Genomic DNA, 18364 nt, shown 5'->3' on the forward strand with positions numbered 1-18364 from the left:
CCAGGTCTCCAGGATCAGGCCCTGGGCTGAAGGCAGTGCTAAACTGCTGAGCCACGCGGGCTGCCCAAAGGGATGGATTTTAACTGACTTAGTAGAACTGAGAAAACTGGTTTAGGAAGAGTAGAGCAAAAGCAATAGAGAAAAGCAATTCTATTTAATCCTATTTACCAAAAAAGAAAAAAAAAAAAAAGGAATCTTCACTAAGCTGTGCAAATGGCAGTGTAAGTCTTCTCCGAAGTGAGAATTAAAGGATATAAGGGAAAATGAGCATAATGGTTTGTAAGCTCTTTAAGAAAATTTTAGACCCTAAACTACAGGTTAACATCTTGCAGAGATAAAACAGAGGGTCTTTGTACTAGGATATCAGGCACAGCTGGGAGGCAAGGGCATCAAAGCACAACAGGGGCATGACATAAACATATGCATGCTGGACGCGGAGACTCTTGTTATTTTCCCACACTTGTCTTTCAAAATCTTGGCATCCCAGTCTTTATCCTTTATGTAGAAAATAGGAAGTGTTCTCTGGAAAACCTTTCCAGCCCAACAGGAAAGACCTGAAGACATTGACAAAGTATTTTTTAAGAAATGGTGGGCAGCCTGGGTAGCTCAGCGGTTTAGCGCCGCCTTCAGCCCGGGGTGTGATCCTGCAGACCCGGGATGGAGTCCCACATCGGGTTCCCTGCATGGAGCTCCCTGCTTCTCCCTCTGCCTGTGTCTCTGCCTCTCTCTCTGTGTGTCTCTCATGAATAAAAAATAAACAAACAAACAAACAAATAAATAAATAGGCAGTCAGTTCCACCTACAGGGAAGTGCAGAAATGACAATTCCTCCCATGTACTCGGAACTCCCATCAGCTGTTGAGTCTGTCACCCTTAAACTTGGATAGACTACCAAGGTTTACCAGACATTTATGGAAATATTCTATTATGAGAGATAAATAAAGGTCAAAGTAGCCAAGACCAACTCCCCTCTCCCCCTAAAAAAGCAATTTAGGAGAAAATAAGACTATACAGAAAATAAACAAAAACAAATGCCATAATATCATCAATGATATGAGAATGTATGGGTCCATGAAAGAAGAAAACAAGAATAGAATACTTTTTATTAATTTTAAAAGGGGGGGATCCCTGGGTGGCGCAGCGGTTTGGCGCCTGCCTTTGGCCCAGGGCGCGATCCTGGAGACCCGGGATCGAATCCCACATCGGGCTCCCGGTGCATGGAGCCTGCTTCTCCCTCTGCCTATGTCTCTGCGTCTCTCTCTCTCTCTCACTGTGTGCTTATCATAAATAAATAAAAATTTAAAAAAAAATTTTAAAAGGGGACATAAGAGACAAAGTTAAAAAGTCCTTGGAAATTAAAAACATGATAACAGACATAAAAACTCTATTTTCTAGGAATGAAGGATGTTTCTAGACTGAATGCCCAGTATAGTGGGTGAATATAGACCTACAACAAGCATACTGGGCAATAAGAGGATTCTAAAAACTTTCAGAAGAAAAAATTAGGGCATATATAAATAATCAGTAATCAAAGTAGTTTATGACTTTAAAAATTTTATTTATTTATTTATGAAAGACACAGAGAGAGAGGCAGAGACATAGGCAGTGGAAGAAGGAGACTCCCTGTGGGGAGCCTGAGGCAGGACTTGATCCCGGGACTCTGGGATCATAACCTGAGCCAAAGGCAGATGCTTAACCACCCAGGTGCCCTCAGCTCATGACACCACCCTGGATGTTTCCATAGGGTTTCCCCAGCTGATGAGGTTGGATGTTGTAAGCACCTGATTTAATGTAACACTGTCTTATTCTCATTTATTGCCTACTGTACCTTAATCTATGTGTAAATTCCTTTCCTCTTCTGTTTCTGTTAGGTTTCTAAAATAATAATAAAGTTTCCTTTCTTTTTTGAAACAGAAACATGGCTGTTGTGTCTTTGTTCAGAACAGCACCCCTATGTTTACTGCAGCATTATTGACAATAGCAAGACATGGAAGCAACCTAAGTATCCATCAATAAATGAATGGATAAAGAAGATGTGATACATATACGTATATATACACATACATACATACATACGCTGGAATATTACTCAGCCACGAGAAAGAATGAGATCTTGCCATTTGTGAGAACATGGATAGTCCAAGAGGGTATTATTCTAGATGAAGTAAGTCAGAAAAAGACAAATATGATTTCGTATTATTCATTTCATATTTCATATGATTTCAGATATTTGTGGAGTCTAAAAACAAAATGAACAAAAAACCAGAAACAGACTCATAAATACAGAAGACAAATTGGTGGTTGTCAGAGCATAAGGGATGGGAGGATGAGTAAAATAGGTGAAGGGGATTGGGGGGTATAGGCTACAAGTTATGGAATGAATAAGTCACAGGGATGAAAGGTACAGCACAGGGAATGAAGTCAACGATATTATGGAAGTGTTGTGTGGTGACAGATGGTAGCCATACTTGTGGTGAGCACAGCATAACATATAGAGTTGTCAAATCACTATACTGTTGTTTTATTTTTTTAAAGATTTTATTTATTTATTTATTTATTTATTTATTTATTTATTTATTTATTTGACAGAAAGAGAGGAGAGAGAGCATATGCAGGGGGAGTGGCAGAGAGAGAAACAGGGAGAAGCAGGCTCCCCATTGAGCAGAGAGCCTGACATGGGGTTTGACCCCAGGACCGCAGGATCATGACCCAAGCCAAAGGCCTATGCTTAACCAACTGAGCCACCCAGGTGCCCCTTAAATCACTATATTGTACACCTAAACTAATATAACACTATGTGTCAGCTATACTTCAATTAACAAAAACTCATCTTCGAGGTATAGTTTATATATAATAAATTGCACCAGGTTTTTACTTGAATTTTGATAAACATATGTATACATCTGTGTTACCACAGCCTCAATCTAATATCCATCTCTTGGTGAATCAGACAGCAGGTTTTTCCTCCATCTGAACAGATTTTTCTCATTGATAAAAAACAAAATGGAAGATCTGGCTTGACTTAGAAGCCACAATGCTTATCTTTAAACCTCAAACCCAAGATCATACTCTGCATGGTGTAAAGTAGAAATGGAAGCAACTAATATGACTGGATCAAGTGGGTTTGTTTCTCCTGTCTCCACTCAATCCGATTCTCACAAAGCAGAATAGCTGGTAGAGTTGCTCTCATTAATAAAATGGTTATTTTTCTATTTAAAACCCAATTATGCTATCCCATGCTTTTTGTAGATTCCCTACTTACTGATTTTCTGTCCTATAATCACTAACATTTAAACTTTACGTAAAATGCCGCATCTAGGAAGATGAAAACGGTCATGCAAACTAAGCAGGGAAGCTGGATGATGCTCAAAACAACATGAAGCTTCCTCCTTTTTTCTACCTAAAGTAGTTATAATAGTCAATATCCCATATTGGCCTGTAGAAAACTATTTTTAACAAACATGCAAGAATATATGGGAACATAAATATGAATGGAAGAGTTTCAGTGATGCCGGTACTTTTGTCTGGTGAGGACCTTTTCCATAAAAAGCAAAGGTTGTAGTCCCAAGCGGAAAATTCTGGCCTGAGATCACCACTCTAGAAATCACGTTTATAAGGATATGGTATCTCCCTGCTCTGAAGCTTCCAGAAGCTCTTGCTTGCCCTGATTCTATAAAAGCAGCTTTTATAAGTTACATAAGTTAAAGTTTCCCCCTGGGTCTCCTGAGGGTGTCTGGACAATTCTGAAATACACCAAAGGGCATCTGATGGTCTTGAGTAAAACCACAAAAGTTGCAGTGCCCAACACATAGCTGGTACAGAGAGACTGCCTTTTAGGATCATCTATAGTTTTAATAGCTATCCCTATTACACTATTGAGTGACATAAAGTCTCATCCAGTCAATGTTCTTGAGCCTTAAGTAGCTGCTCACCTGCGCCCCCAACCTCTTGTCACCCCCAGGCTCAGGCGCTGGTTACCTGACATTGTGGGGCTGCTTGTCACAGGACAGCACAGTGCTTGCAATGGATTGCTGCAGATGCTGTCGCTGCCTCCTCAGGATCTGCTGGAAGTCATCTTCCAGGGTCTGGACCACGTAACGCAGAAAAAGGACTCGCCCAGGCAGATTCTGTCCCTATGGAAGAAAAAATGAAAAGTATTTCCTCTCAATTTCCTGAGTATTGGGTTCTCAGAAATACAAGTGCAAGGGAAGGCCATGTGTCAACAATGTGTCTGTATCTAAAATCCTCTCCTGAGAGAGAGCAGGCAGTCTAGGTCATTACAAAAGAGGGAAAATAGGGCAGTCCCAGATCTTGGAGGCTCACGGCTGTAGACTTCCTAATTTTAGGAAATAGATAACCATGAGAGAAGTCAGTCTCTCACTAAACTTGACTATCAGTCTCAGGATAAACCCCAAACTGTGGATATCAGAATGGAGAGACAAAAACTGTTTTCTAAATGACCCTGTTGAGCTGCTGGGTCAGCAACCATGATGTCCATACCACTGTTAAATTTCTAGCAACATGAGCTGATGTATATTGTTATTGCTTAAGCAAGCTGGGTTTTCTGTTACAGGTGAAATGATCATTAGAAAGCCCAACTAATGGAGATAAAGAACGTAGGCTTTGATGGCACACAGACCTTATATATTTATTTTTGTTTGAATTTTTTATAGATTTATTTATTTATTCATGAGAGACACAGAGAGAGAGAGAGAGAGGCAGAGACATAGGCAGAGGGAGAAGCAGGCTTCCCACAGGGAGCCCGATGTGGGACCCGATCCTGGATCTTGTGAGCCGAAGGTAGACGCTCAACCGCTGAGTCACCCAGGTGTCCTTGTTTGATTGTTTTAAACTCATATCCACACCTTATTCAACTCACCCTTCTGAGTCTCAGTGTCTTTGTGATTTATGTGGTGATAACCCTGACTATACCAAAATCAATGTAAGTACCTGTGACACACCAGGCAGACACATACCATTTGTTGGTCTCCCTTTACTGGGAGACAAGTGCTGGGACCCAGGTCCAGGAGCTCAGGCTTTGAAAATTCAAAGGGTAAGGCCCCAAACCATTTCTGGGCTCTTTAGGAACTTTTCAAACACCAGGGAGTAGGCATATATTCTGAGAATATACACTCCTGGACTAGGGTACGATTTAGTCAGTAGGAAAAAGAATGACCATTGTAAGCACAAATGATTTCTTTCTTTTTAAAGAGGAGGTGGGGACGGGATAACTTTGTCTTTCAAATGTGTATATTTTTTCTCTAATCCTTATTAATTGGTGAAAATGATTTCTGAAAAATCAAGTACTTGCACTAGATTTATGATGGAAGTCTTCCACTAACACCATTCTCCACTACTGCTTGCCCCCAGCAGTACCCTCGAGGGAACTTTTAAACTCTTTCTTCTGAAAGTTACTGTAAACATCTCTAAAAAATATGCTATCACTATTTTTTTGATTTATCAACTTTAGACATTACCTATTGGCTTCTGCTGTGCTAGATAAGGATTTAACTCAGTTATGCCACTTCCCTGCTTCTCTTCTAAAATAACTATCTTGATCTACGTTCCATCATCTATAGGTAGTATGTCTTAAATCCCCACTTTTTAAGATAAAGATGTTATAGCAACACCGAGGGAGAGGCAGAGACACAGGCAGAGGGAGAAGCAGGCTTCATGCAGGGAGCCCGACGGGGGACTCGATACCAGGTCTTCAGGATCAGGCCCTGGGCTGAAGGCAGTGCTAAACCACTGAGCCATCTGGCCTGCCCAAGTTTTAGAACATCTTCATAGGGGTGCCTGGATAACTCAGTTGATTAAGTGTCCAACTTTTGGTTTCAGTTCAGGTCATGAGCTCATTTGGTTTCACTCAGTCATGAGACTGAGTCCCATGATAGGCTCCATGCTCGGTGCAGAGTGTGCTTAAAGATTCTTTCTTTCTGTCCCTCCTCCTACTCATGCGTGGTCTCTTGCTCTCTCTCTAAAATAAGTAAGTAAATCTTAAAAAAAAAAAAAAAAAAAAAGAGAACATCTTCATGATTGAAATAAGATCTCCCATACTTGTTTACAGTTAATTCCCATTCCCACCTCTAGCCCCAGGCAACCACTCCTCTACTCTACTGATTTGCCCTTCTGGACAGTTCATATATGCAGAATTATACAATATGTGATTTTGTATATGTGGCTTCCTTTTACTTAGCTTAATATTTTTTGAGGCTTGTCCATATCATAGCATGTATCAAGGGTTCATTTATTTTTTTATTTTTTTAAGGTTTTATTTTTAAGGGTTCATTTATTTTTATTACTGAATAGTACTCCCATGTATGAATAAAGCACATTTTGCTATTCCATTGAACTGCTGATGGACATTTGGGTTGTTTCCACTTTTTGACTATTACGAATAATGCTGCTACGAACATTCCCATGTAAGCCTCTGTTAGACATATATTCTTATTTTGGGGGTATTGGTAATTGGAAGTGGAATAGCTGGGTCATATGATGAGTTCATGTTCAATTTTTTAAAGAAACTGCCAAACTGTTTTCCAAAGTGGCTGTGCCATTTACATTCCCACCAGCAATGTATGAGACTTCCTGTATCTCTGCTTTTGTGGCAACATTTGTGATTACCTATTTTCTTTCTAAATTTTAAAAAAATTATGGCAAAAACATATAAAATTTACTATTTTAACCATCTTTAAGTTTACAGTTCAGTACTGTCAAGTATATTCACATAGTTGTGCAACAGACCTCCAGAACTTTTCCATCTTGTAATATGAAACTCTATACACATCAAACAATAATACCCTATTTCCCTCTCCCCCAACCCCTAGTAACCCACATTCTATTTTCTTTAAAAAAATTTTTTTGGAAATTTAAGTGGGCTCCATGCCCAGTGCAGAGCTTAATGTGGGGCCCAATATGGGGCCTGAACCCATGACCCAGAGATCAAGACCTGAGCTAAAATCAAGAGTTGAAAGCCCAACCAACTGAACCCCGCCCCCGCCAGGCACCCCTATTTGTTTTTGGGTTTTTTTTAAGATTTTTTATTTATTCATGAGAGACAGAGAGAGAGACAGAGAGAGAGAGAGGCAGAGACACAGGCAGAGGGCGAAGCAGGTCCCATGCAGGGAGCCCGATGTGGGATCTGATCCCGGGTTTCTAGGATCACAACCTGGGCCAAAAGCGGTGCTAAACTGATGACCAACCCAAGCTGCCCTGTTTTTTATAGTAATATGATTACTGTAGACACCTTGGGTACATCAAATTATATAGTGTCTTTTTGTGACTGGCTTTTTTCACTTAGTATCTTGTCTTCATTATGCTACCACCCATGTTGTAGCATAGGATGGGAGGATTTCCTTCCTGTTTAAAAGCAGAATTAGTATTTCATCTTATCTGCATATATCCTATTTTGTTTACCTAGTCATCTGTTGATAGGCACTTTGGTTGCTTCTACTTCTTGGCTATTGTGAATGATGCTGCTATGAACATGAATGTGCAAATATCTCTTCAAGACCCTCTTTCAATTCTTTTACATATATACCAATGTGGGAATATATGAAGTGGGAGTGATGGGTCATATGGTAATTCTATTTTTAATTTTTTGAAGAACCACCATACAGCTTTCCATAGCAATTACACCATTTTATAATCCTACCCACAGTGGGCAAGTGTTCTAATTTCTTTATATTCTTGCCACTACTTACTTTCTGTTAAAATTTTTTATTTTAGGGGCACCTAGGTGGCTCAGTGATTGAGCATCTGTCTTTGGCTCAGGGCCAAAGATCTTGCACTGGGCTCCCTGCAGGGAAGCCTGCTTCTCCCTCTGCCTATATCTCTGCCTCTCTCTCTGTGTCTCATTAATAATTAATAAAACCTTAAAATTTTTTTTTGTTTTAATAGTACCTATCCTGATGAAAAGATACCTCATTGCAGTATTGATTTGCATTTCTCTGTGTTTAGTGATGCTGAGCATCCTTTCATATGCTTGTTGGTCATTTGTATGTCATCTCTAGAGAAATGTCTATTCAAATTGTTTGCCCTTTTAAAAACCAGGTTATTTTGTTTTTCAATTTTCCCTTTAATTCTGACAGTTCTGTAGTAAAATGTTTAAATTTTGAGTTATAGGAGTTCTTTATATAGTCTGGATATTAAGCCTTTATCAGAAATGTGGTTTCACAATGTTTTCTCCCATTCCATAGACTGCCTTTTCACTCCTATGTTCTCTGATGCACAGAAGTTTTAAACTTTGATGTAGTTCCATTTGTCTATTTTTGCCTTTTTTTGCTTGTGTCTTTGGTGTCATATCCGAGAAAACAATGCCAAATTCAATGTCATGAAGCTTTCCCCTTTATTTTCTCTTAAGAGTTTTATAGTTTTTGGTTTGTTATAGGAGATCTTTTTCTACTTTGAGTTAATTTTTGTACATGGTATTAGATAAGGGTCTAATGTGATTCTTTTGCATATGGCTATCCAGTTTTCCCAAAACCATTTGTTGAAGAGACTATCTTTTCCCCCATTGAATGGTCTTGGCACCTTTGATGAACATCATTTGACCATACCCACAAAAATTTTTTTTGGTTCTCCATTTTATTCCACATGTCTATACGTCTGTCTTTATGAGATTACACACTGTTTTGATGACTGTAGCTTTGTTATATGTTTAAAATCAAGAAGAATGAGTACTCCAACTTTGTTCTTCAAGATTGTTTTGGTTACTCAGGATCCTTTGAGATTCCATATGAATTTTAGGATAGATTTTTCTATTTCTGCAAAATAAATGCTGCTGGGATTTTGATAGGGGTTGTGCTGACTCTGTGGATTACTTTGGATACTACTAACATCTTAACAATATTAAATCTTTCAATCTATGAACATGAGATACTTTATCATTTATGTCTTCTTTATTTCTTTCAGTAATGTTTTGTAGTTTTCAGTGTATAAATTGTTCATCTCCTTGGTTAGCTTAACCCCTAAGTATTTTATTTTATTTTTTTTAAGATTTTATTTATTTATGCATGAGAGACACACAGAGAGAGGCAGAGACATAGGCAGAGGGAGAAGCAGGCTCCATGCAGGAGGCCCGATGCGGAACTTGATCCCAGGATCGGGATCACATCCTGAATCAAAGGCAGGTGCTCAACAGCTGAGCCATCCAGGCGTCCCAGTATTTTATTGTTTTTGATGCTATTGCTAATAGAATTGTTTTCTTAATTTCCTTTTCAGATTGTGAGTATACAGAAATGCAATTGATTTTTGTGATTTTGTATCCTGCAATTTTGCTGAATTTGTTTATTAGCTGTAATTTTTCTGTATGGAATCTTTAAGGCTCTCTTCATATAAGATCATGTAATCTATGAAAAGAGATAATTCTGCTTCTTGCTTTTCAATTTGGATGTCTTTCATTTTCCTTCTTTGCTAACTGCTTTGGTTAGAACTTCCAATACTATGTTGAATAAAAGTGACAAAAGTAGGTATCCTTACATTATTCCTGGTCTTGGAGGAAATGCTTTCAGTATTTCACCATTGAATATGTTTGCTGTGGGTTTTTCCATATGTGCTTTTTATGAGATAGTTTCCTTCTATTGCTAGTGTGTTGAGTGTTTTTATAATGAAATGTGTTGAATCTTGTCAAATGTGTTTTTTGCATCAATTCAGATGATCATGTGGTTTTTGTACTTCATTCTATCAATGTACTGTAATTCACTGACTGATTTTTGTATATTGAACTACTTGTATTCCCAGATAAATCCCACTTGATTATGATGTATAATCCATATGATATGGTGCCAAATTTGGTTTGCTAGTATTTTGCTGTGGATTTTGCATCAATGTTCATAAGGGATATTGGTCTGCAGTTTTCTTCTATTTTTTTTTAAAAGATTTTATTTACTTATTTGTGAGACACACACACACACACACACACACACACACACACACACACACACAGAGGCAGAGACACAGGCAGAGAGAGAAGCAGGCTCCATGCAGGGAGCCTGATGTGGGACTCGATCCTGGGTCTCCAGGATCACACCTTGGGCTGAAGGCAGGCGCTCAACCGCTGAGCCACCCAGGGATCCCTGCAGTTCTCTTCTAGTGTCTATATCTGGCTTTAATATCATGGTGATGCTGGTTTCACAGAATGAAGATACTTTGTATGATATTGATCTTTTATTTTTTTATTTTTTATTATTTATTTATTTATTTATTTATTTGATATTGATCTTTTAAAATCTATTGGAACTTAATTAGTGGCCTAACATATTGTCTATCATGGAATATGTCCTGTGTGCACTAAAAGGAAGGTGTATGCTGTTGTATGTATATACAGAATACAGAATATTTTGTATATAACTATTTGATCTGGTTGGTTTATTGCATTAATTTTTCTATTTCCTTAATTATCTTCCATTATAGTTATTCCACTAACTACTGAGAGTGGGTCATTGAAGTCTCCAATTATTAATATAGAGTTGTCTATTTTTCCCTTCAATTCTGTCAGTTTTTGCTTCATATCTTGATGGTCTGTCATTACATACATAATTATTTATGATTGTTATATTTTAGAGCTATATTGAACCTTTTAATTAATGTACTGTCCTCCTTTATCTCTTATAATATTTTCTGATTTAAAGTCTCTTTAGCCTCATATTAGTATAGTCACTTGTGATCTTTTGGTTACTATTTACATGGAGTATCTTTTCCCATTCTTTCACTTTCAATCTACTTATATCTTTAGATCTAAAGTGAGTTTCTTGTAAATAGCATGTAGTTGGATCATGTGTTTTTATATTCCATCAATCTCCATCTTTTGATTGGAGAGTTTAATTCATTTACATTTACAGCAATTACTGATAAGTAAAAGAGCTCAGTTGATAGAGCATGCGACTCTTGATCTTGGGGTTATAAATTTGAGCCCCAAGTTGGGTGTAGAGATTACAAAAAAAAAATGTTTTTAAAAAGCAATTACTGATAAGGAAGGATGCACTTTTGTCATCATGCTATTTGTTTTCTAAATGCCTTATAGATTCATACTATAAATAAATAAATAAATAAATAAATAAATAAATAAATAAATAAATGCCGTATAGCTTTTTTGTTCCTTATTTTCTGAATTACTGTTTTTTATTTTTAGTTGATTTTTTATAGTGAAAGGTTTAAATTCTTTTGTCATTTTCTTTTGTGTATTTCTATTGCTATTGTCTTTGTGGTTATCATCATGATTCCAATTAATATTCTAAAGTTATAATATTCTAATTTGAATTTATACAAGCTTAACTTTAGTAACATATAAAAACTGTGCCTTGGGTAGTCCCGGCGACTCAGTGGTTTAGCGCTGCCTTCAGCCCACGGCGGGATCCTGGAGTCATGCGATCCTGGAGTCTGGGGATTGAGTCCCACATCAGGATCCCTGCATGGAGTCTGCTTCTCGCTCTGCCTGTGTCCAGAATATTCTAAAACTCCAGAATATGTTTGATTCTTTCTGCCTCTCTCTCTGTCTCTCATGAATAAATAAATAAAATCTTAAAAAAACAACTGTGCCTTTACAGCTCTATTTTGGTTGTTGATGTCATATAACTACATCTTCATACAAAACAAATTAATAATTCTTTTAAATGCATTAGTGTCTTAAATTATGTAGAAAGCAAAATATGGAATTTCAAAGTTATAATACTAGCTTTTAGATTAATAATTATGAAACTTGAATTAGTTACTTAACCATATACAAAACCAAATGTTATAAAATGTTACAATAATAGTAGTTTTTATGATTGCCCATGTATTTACCTTTACTGACATCTTTATTTCTTCATATGGCTTCAAGTTACTATTTGGTGTTTCATAATACTCTGCAGGATCCCCTTTAGGCTTTTTTGCTGGGCAGGGCTAGTGGAAATGAACTCCCTCAGCTTTTGTTTATCTGGGGATGTCTTTATTTCTGTCTCATTTTTGAAAAACAGTTTTGTTGAATAAAGGAATCTTGGTTGAGTTTTAATTTTTAGCACTTTGAATATATCTGCCCACTACCCTCTGGCCTTCAAAATTTCGGATGAGAAATCTGCTTATTATCTTACTGAGATCTGGTATGTGATGTGTTGCTTCTCTCCTGCTGCTCTCCCTCATTTTTGAAGGATGAGTTTGCCAGATACAGTATTTTTGGTTGGTAGCTTTTTTTCCTTCAGTACTTTGAATATAACATCCCATTGCCTTTTGACTTGTAAGGTTCTGCTGAGAATCTGCTGAAAATCTTATACAAGCTCTCTTCTATATGGTAAATCACTTTTTTCTTGTTGTTTTCAAGATTCTGTCTTTAACTTTTGACACTTTGATTATAAAGTGTCTTGTTGTGGGTCTCTGGTTTAACCATAGTGGAGTTGAGATTTATAAAACTAAATATCCATTTCTTTCCTCAGATTTGGGAAGTTCTAGGTCATTATTTTTTCAAATAAGCTTTCTGCCCTTTTCTCTCTTCTCCATCTTGAACTTCCATAATGTATATATGGTCCACTTAATTACGTCCCATAGTCCCTTAGGCTCTTTTCAATTTTCTTCATTATATTTTCTTTTGCTCCTCTGATTCAATGATTTCAAATGACCTTTCTTCAAGGTCATTGACTGTTTTCTTTTGCCCATCAAGTCTGCTAGTGAATTATTCAATTCTGTTATTTCGGTTCCAGAATATGTTTGATTCTAATAGTTTTTTGTTTAATACTCTAATTTTGTTCATGCATCATTTTCATGCTTCAGTTAGTTGTTTACCTCTCTTCTCTTTTAGCTCCTTGTACATTTTTTAAAAAGATTTATTTATTATTTGAGAGAGGGAGTGCACATGAGTTGGGTGCGGAGCAGAAGCAGAGGGAGAGAGATAATCCCAAGCCAACTCTGTGCTGAGCAAGGAGCCCATTTCAGGGCTTGATCCCATGATGACTTGAGCCAAAATCAAGAGTTGGATGATTAAGCAACTGAGCCATGCAGGACCCTCCTTGTGCATTTTTAAGGTAGTTTAAAAACATTCTTTGTCATGAAGTTGAGAAATCTGTGTTTCTTTATGGTTGGTTTCTGGAACTTTACTCTATTTCTTTGACTAGGACATATTTCCCAGTTTCTTTGTATGCCTTGTAATCTTTTGCTGAGGTTTATGCATTTAAAAAAACAAATACCCTCCCCAGTCTATCCACTGAGTTTATTAAGGGTAAGATCTTCACCAATTAGCCTGGACTAAAGTTCTGGACTCTTAGGCCTCTGCTGGGTATGTGTTTTCTCTGGGCTTGTATCTGTGCTTTTATCTGTCTTAATTTCCCAAATCGCTTGCTTTTGTTTTTTCTCAGGAGCACATAGGCTATTGTCCTTCTCTTACCTGCCTGTGGAACTACAAATCCCTGAAGCTCTAACATGTGGCAGTGGTCGCTTCACTTTTCAGCAGCTTCCAAATTATCCCACTATTCTCATCGGTGATCTGAATCAGGTGAGACCAAACTGTCCTTTGCACAGTTCCCTAACAAGCCAGGGCACTGGAGTCAAAGTCTACTCTTTTGTTTTGACACTGAGGGGAGACCTGGGGAATATGAGGTTTTCTCCCAGTTGCATCATGCTATGCTGGGGAGGGGAGAAGCATAAGCACACAAAATAACACAAAATTTCCTACTGCTTTCATTGAGTCCCTTCTTGATTATGCATTCTCCTGGGTACCAAAGCTTCTCAACTGATCTCCAGAGTTTTCACAGAGGTATTCTGGTCCATGTTTTTTTTTTGTTGTTGTTGTTTTGTTTTGTTTTTAGCATGGCATCTTTATAGGAGGACAATAGTCTAGAGCTTCCTTGTCTATCATCTTGGTGGTTTCCCAAATCATTCTTAAAGCTCTAAGTTATTTTGCTCCAATCTGGACTGAATGCTCTCTAGGTTTACTATTCACCATAATTTTAGGAATTCTCTTCATTGTTCTCTTGGATTAGATCTAGTGTTTCCTGGATCCTGTACCTCCCTCTTTATTATTATCCTATTCTTTTGACGCATACCTTTAGGTAACCAAAGAAATGGGGTGTGGAGATATTTTTTCAAGTTCCTGCTTGTCTTTATGCTACACTCACACTTGAATAATAGTTTTGTTGAGTACAGACATCTAAATTGAAAGTAATTTGTTCCATCCAAGTGTTGGGGGTGAGCAGACAGAAAGCTGGCAAGTAAGTTTAGGGATCCCTAAAAGTCAGAATGTAGAAAACTTTTTTTTCTGGAATACTAACTCTATACTAGGTGCCATTGTTTATGGCAGATGGTTCATTCAATGTTTTTAGACAATAAATCCTCTGACTTTTTGCCTGAAATTAATTTGGTAACCTGATGACTCAACTTCCTGTACTCAAGAATGGAGAGTTTGTCAGTTCCATCTACAAGCTTTCAACAGTTTTACAGCCTATGTCTGACTCCAACCCTCTTATATATGTTGTTTCTGAGTTGAAAACAAAAACACAACAACTCCGTGCTAAGCAAGGAGCCCATTTCAGGGCTTGATCCCATGATGACTTGAGTGCTCTGCTCTAAGTGCAGATTTCCTCTCTCCTTGGCCGCATATATTATAGCCTGTGGCTTTCTCTCCCTAGCTTCACCAGTCAACACTTACATTTCCTTTAGTTCTTCTAGTTTTCATTCAGGTTTCTTGCCCTTCCCCTTATTTTTGTTGCCATGCATTTATATCTTTCTCTATTCATTGACTATTCCTTTTAATGGTATCTCAAGAAGGAGAGGAATAAGTAAATGTACTTAATTTTGAATTGGAAGACAGCATATACCATTTCAGCAGGAATTTTTTTATGGGGGTGAGAGTAAAAGGAGGGAGTAATGGCAAAGACTTTACTACCAGATTTGCTGTCACACTTGTTTCTAATTAAAACTTCTTGTGCAAAAGATACACCCTCATAATTATTATGTTACCTCTTCCTCCATAACATAAGTGAGCAGCTTCCAGTCCCACTCCACTGTCTTGGCATTAGCTGGATGTAGCCTGAAAGTCAAGAGACATCAATTAGAATTCTGGAGAGTTCAATGAAGAGGGGATGGGATGTAAAAGATGCCAGAAACAAGAAACCTCTTATCCTCACTGCTCTTGCTCATCCTTTGACATGATACTATGCCGTCTGAGGGTAGTGGAACTTCAGTATTTTTTCTATTCACTATCCACTTCTCTTTTGGAAGGCATCACTATCCCAATTTTGCCTTGAAGAAATCAACTTTTTATTACTCTTAGCCCATTAGCTTTATCTACCAGGATCCTAGGATGAAGCCTGTGAAGCATATTTAGCCAATCAAGATATTCTATCTCTCACTTCACAGTGATTGGTTAAAAAATGGGCTCATGTTCTATGTTATGCCAATTAAAGCCTACAAGACTCAATTACAGAACTCTTGTGTGATTATAAAGGAGGTGGATTCTCTCTCTCATAAAAGCTAGAACTAAGAAGACTACTATGTAGACCCTGAAAAGGGAACAAAGCAGGACTGAAAAATGGAGTCTGGTAACCATTCTGAACTGAAATAAGTCTTATTCCTAGGTTTCTAGTAACATGAATTATTAAATTCTCTTTAATCAGCTGTTAAAGTTAGTTTGGATTGGGTTTCCTGACACTTGCAACCCAAATAACACTGACATACTAAGTCACCCTCTCTAATGGTTAGCTGAATCAAGCTTAGGCAAAAGAGAGCTATGCCCTGAGTTCAGGCTCCCTAGGAGATTCACCAACATCTAAGGTTCATACTGTTGAATTTTCATGAGAAGCATATAGGCCTCCTTCAGGACATCCACAGTCTCAGAGCCACTGAGCAGGATTTTCTGGATGATGTGAGCCACAATTTCTCTGGGTGGGTAATGCTGGGGTGACACAAAGTCCATCAAAAACTGCACAGTCCCCAGGGGAAAATTTTCTTCAATGGTGTTTGTTACCATTCTTAGTCTTCGATGAGGAATGGGTTCTAATTTTTGACCCTTACTCTGTAGAGATAAAAAGAAAGAAATTAGGATAGGTTTCTTTTTTTTTTTTTAAAAGATTTTATTTATTTATTCATGTGAGACACAGAGAGAGAGAGGCAGAGACATAGGCAGACTCCCTGCAGGGAGCCTGATGCGGAATTCTATCCCAGGACCCCAGGATCATGACTTGAGCCAAAGGCAGACACTCAACCACTGAGCCACCCAGGTGCCCCTAAGATAGGTTTCTACAGACATAAAAACAAGAGGTTCTGAAATAGGTTAGATAGATAGATAGCAAAATTTTCCATGCTTTTGAAATATTCATAATTAAAAATAAAAAGACTGAAAAGTCTTACCTAAAAACTTTTAATGACATGGGAAAATATATATATTAAGTTAAAAAAATAAGAATTTAAAGTTGTACATATAACATAAAATATTATATTATAATAAAATATAGCATAGAAAAAAAACATACAAAAGAGTCAATAGCTAGCCTAAGTTGATTTTGTAGTGAGGGTGAGAAGATAGTTAGGGGTAGTTATGATACTATATCAGATACTGAAATAAAGAGATGAAGAAAAATGTTTTAAATATGTTTTATTGTTAAAAGAAGAATCCCATTTTGTTGATTTACTGTCAACAGTAAATGTTAAGTTGCTTCCCCTATATCCCCCAAAAGTATGTATGTATATAAAAAGACTGGGAGAGAATATGTGAAAAGTGGTTTTCTATTATCTGGGTGGTGGGTAGAATTATTGATGATTTTCCTTTATATGCTCTTTTGTATTTTTCCATAACTGATACACATTACTTTCATAATCAGAAGGAAAAAAACATTTAAGTTTTTTTTAAAAGATTTTATTTATTTATTCATGAGAGACACAGAGGGGGAGAGAGAGAGGCAGAGACACAGGCAGAGGGAGAAGCAGGCTCCACCCAGAAGCCCGATTCAGGACTTGATCCCAGGACCCCAGGATCACACCCCCGGCTGAAGGCAGGCACCAAACCACTGAGCCACTCAGGGATCTCCATATTTAAGTTTTTGATATTGAAATGTAACAACAAGAATAATTTTTGAACATTTACTTTACCCTCACTTTAATTCTCACAAAACTCTAATAAAAACATACTATTATTATTTCTATTTTATAGATAAGGAAACTGAGATTTAGAGTAAGCATTTGTCATGCAACAAATGGCAGAAGCTGATTTCACACATGGGTGGTATAATTCCAGATCTACCCTCTACATTCATGCTACCTCTAAATAATAAAACCAACAATAAATATATTTTTGTTAAAAATCCCCATCATTAAAAAAAGTTAAAATGCCTATGTATAAAAAGGCAACTGAGCAGGCAATACACCAAAATTATTAACAATAATAAATGCTGACCTATAGCACCATAAATAATTAATTTTTTATATTTTAAAATGTTTTATATTAAGAATATTTTTAAAATCTGAGAATAAGTATTAAACTTAAAACATCAACCAAAGATTTGACAGCTTATGTATAACAATAAAACAGAGATGGGTGGAATTATCCATCTAGAAAATCTCCTAGAGAAGTCCAGTGAACTTTCTTTATGCCTCAAATCACCTGAGAGTAATCCCTGATATCACTGATCAGAGACCAATACTGTACCTCTTAATGAAAATTAAGAGCCAGAGAAGACAAAAACAAAAAATCTTACTTTGATTACTATTTTATTTGTGAGGCACTTTACCTATATTTGAATCTATATTATTAATTTCTTGCCCACAAATGGGGACAGCTACAAAGTTAATAAATTCTTTAATAAAGTTAATAAATTCTTTTGATGCTCATATACTTATCAAACATTTCTTTAGGCCTTGTATGGTGGCTTTGTGGTTTATGTGTTTACTTTTAAGTCAAATAACTTTATAATATGGTCATCATGATTTATTTTAGAGTTAAACCAAGAGAGACTCAAAGATTTAAGGCCAATGGCTGGTAAATGGCAGCATGGGGACTGGCTAACATCTTCTGGGGGAAAAATGACCTAGTGAAGTATTTATTAAAAGCCTAAAAAAAAAAAATCATAGGAGAGACAGAAAAGATTTACAGATGAACTCTAGATGACCGAGTTTCTTTAAAGTAAGAAATAAAGATTAAGAGGAAAAATCCCTTTTGTTTGGCTTAATTGCCATCTTTTAATCTAAGCAATGTTTACACAGAAAGGGGATGTGGTATTCCCATTTGTATCTACTGGCAGCTTCTCTAGTTGAGCAGTACCTACAAAGCACTACAGCCTTGACTAGGGAAACACAAACTTTCTCAAGTCCCCCAAATGCTCTTTATAATATCTTGATGCATCACTACCTTGAGGCAAATCCACAAGAAAAAATAGGATGAGCTACTGGTTGGGGACAGTCATTCA

The 18364-nt window shown here is 37.1% G+C and overlaps 1 protein-coding gene across 1 annotated transcript in view; it reads right to left on the minus strand.

Annotated features, from left to right (window-relative positions):
- The window catches only part of SIMC1 (SUMO interacting motifs containing 1), a 78265-nt gene that overhangs the window by 28291 nt on the left and 31610 nt on the right, over positions 1 to 18364 (minus strand). Inside the window, exons 3-5 of the mRNA XM_072824070.1 lie at positions 15746 to 15978; positions 14925 to 14994; positions 3978 to 4132 (exon numbers count right to left, since the gene is read on the minus strand). Coding sequence (XP_072680171.1) covers positions 3978 to 4132; positions 14925 to 14994; positions 15746 to 15978 — 458 coding nt within the window. The remainder of the gene's footprint in view (positions 1 to 3977; positions 4133 to 14924; positions 14995 to 15745; positions 15979 to 18364) is intronic.

This window comes from Canis lupus, chromosome 4 (genome assembly GCF_048164855.1).
Source record: "Canis lupus baileyi chromosome 4, mCanLup2.hap1, whole genome shotgun sequence".
Taxonomy (NCBI): Eukaryota; Metazoa; Chordata; class Mammalia; order Carnivora; family Canidae; genus Canis; species Canis lupus.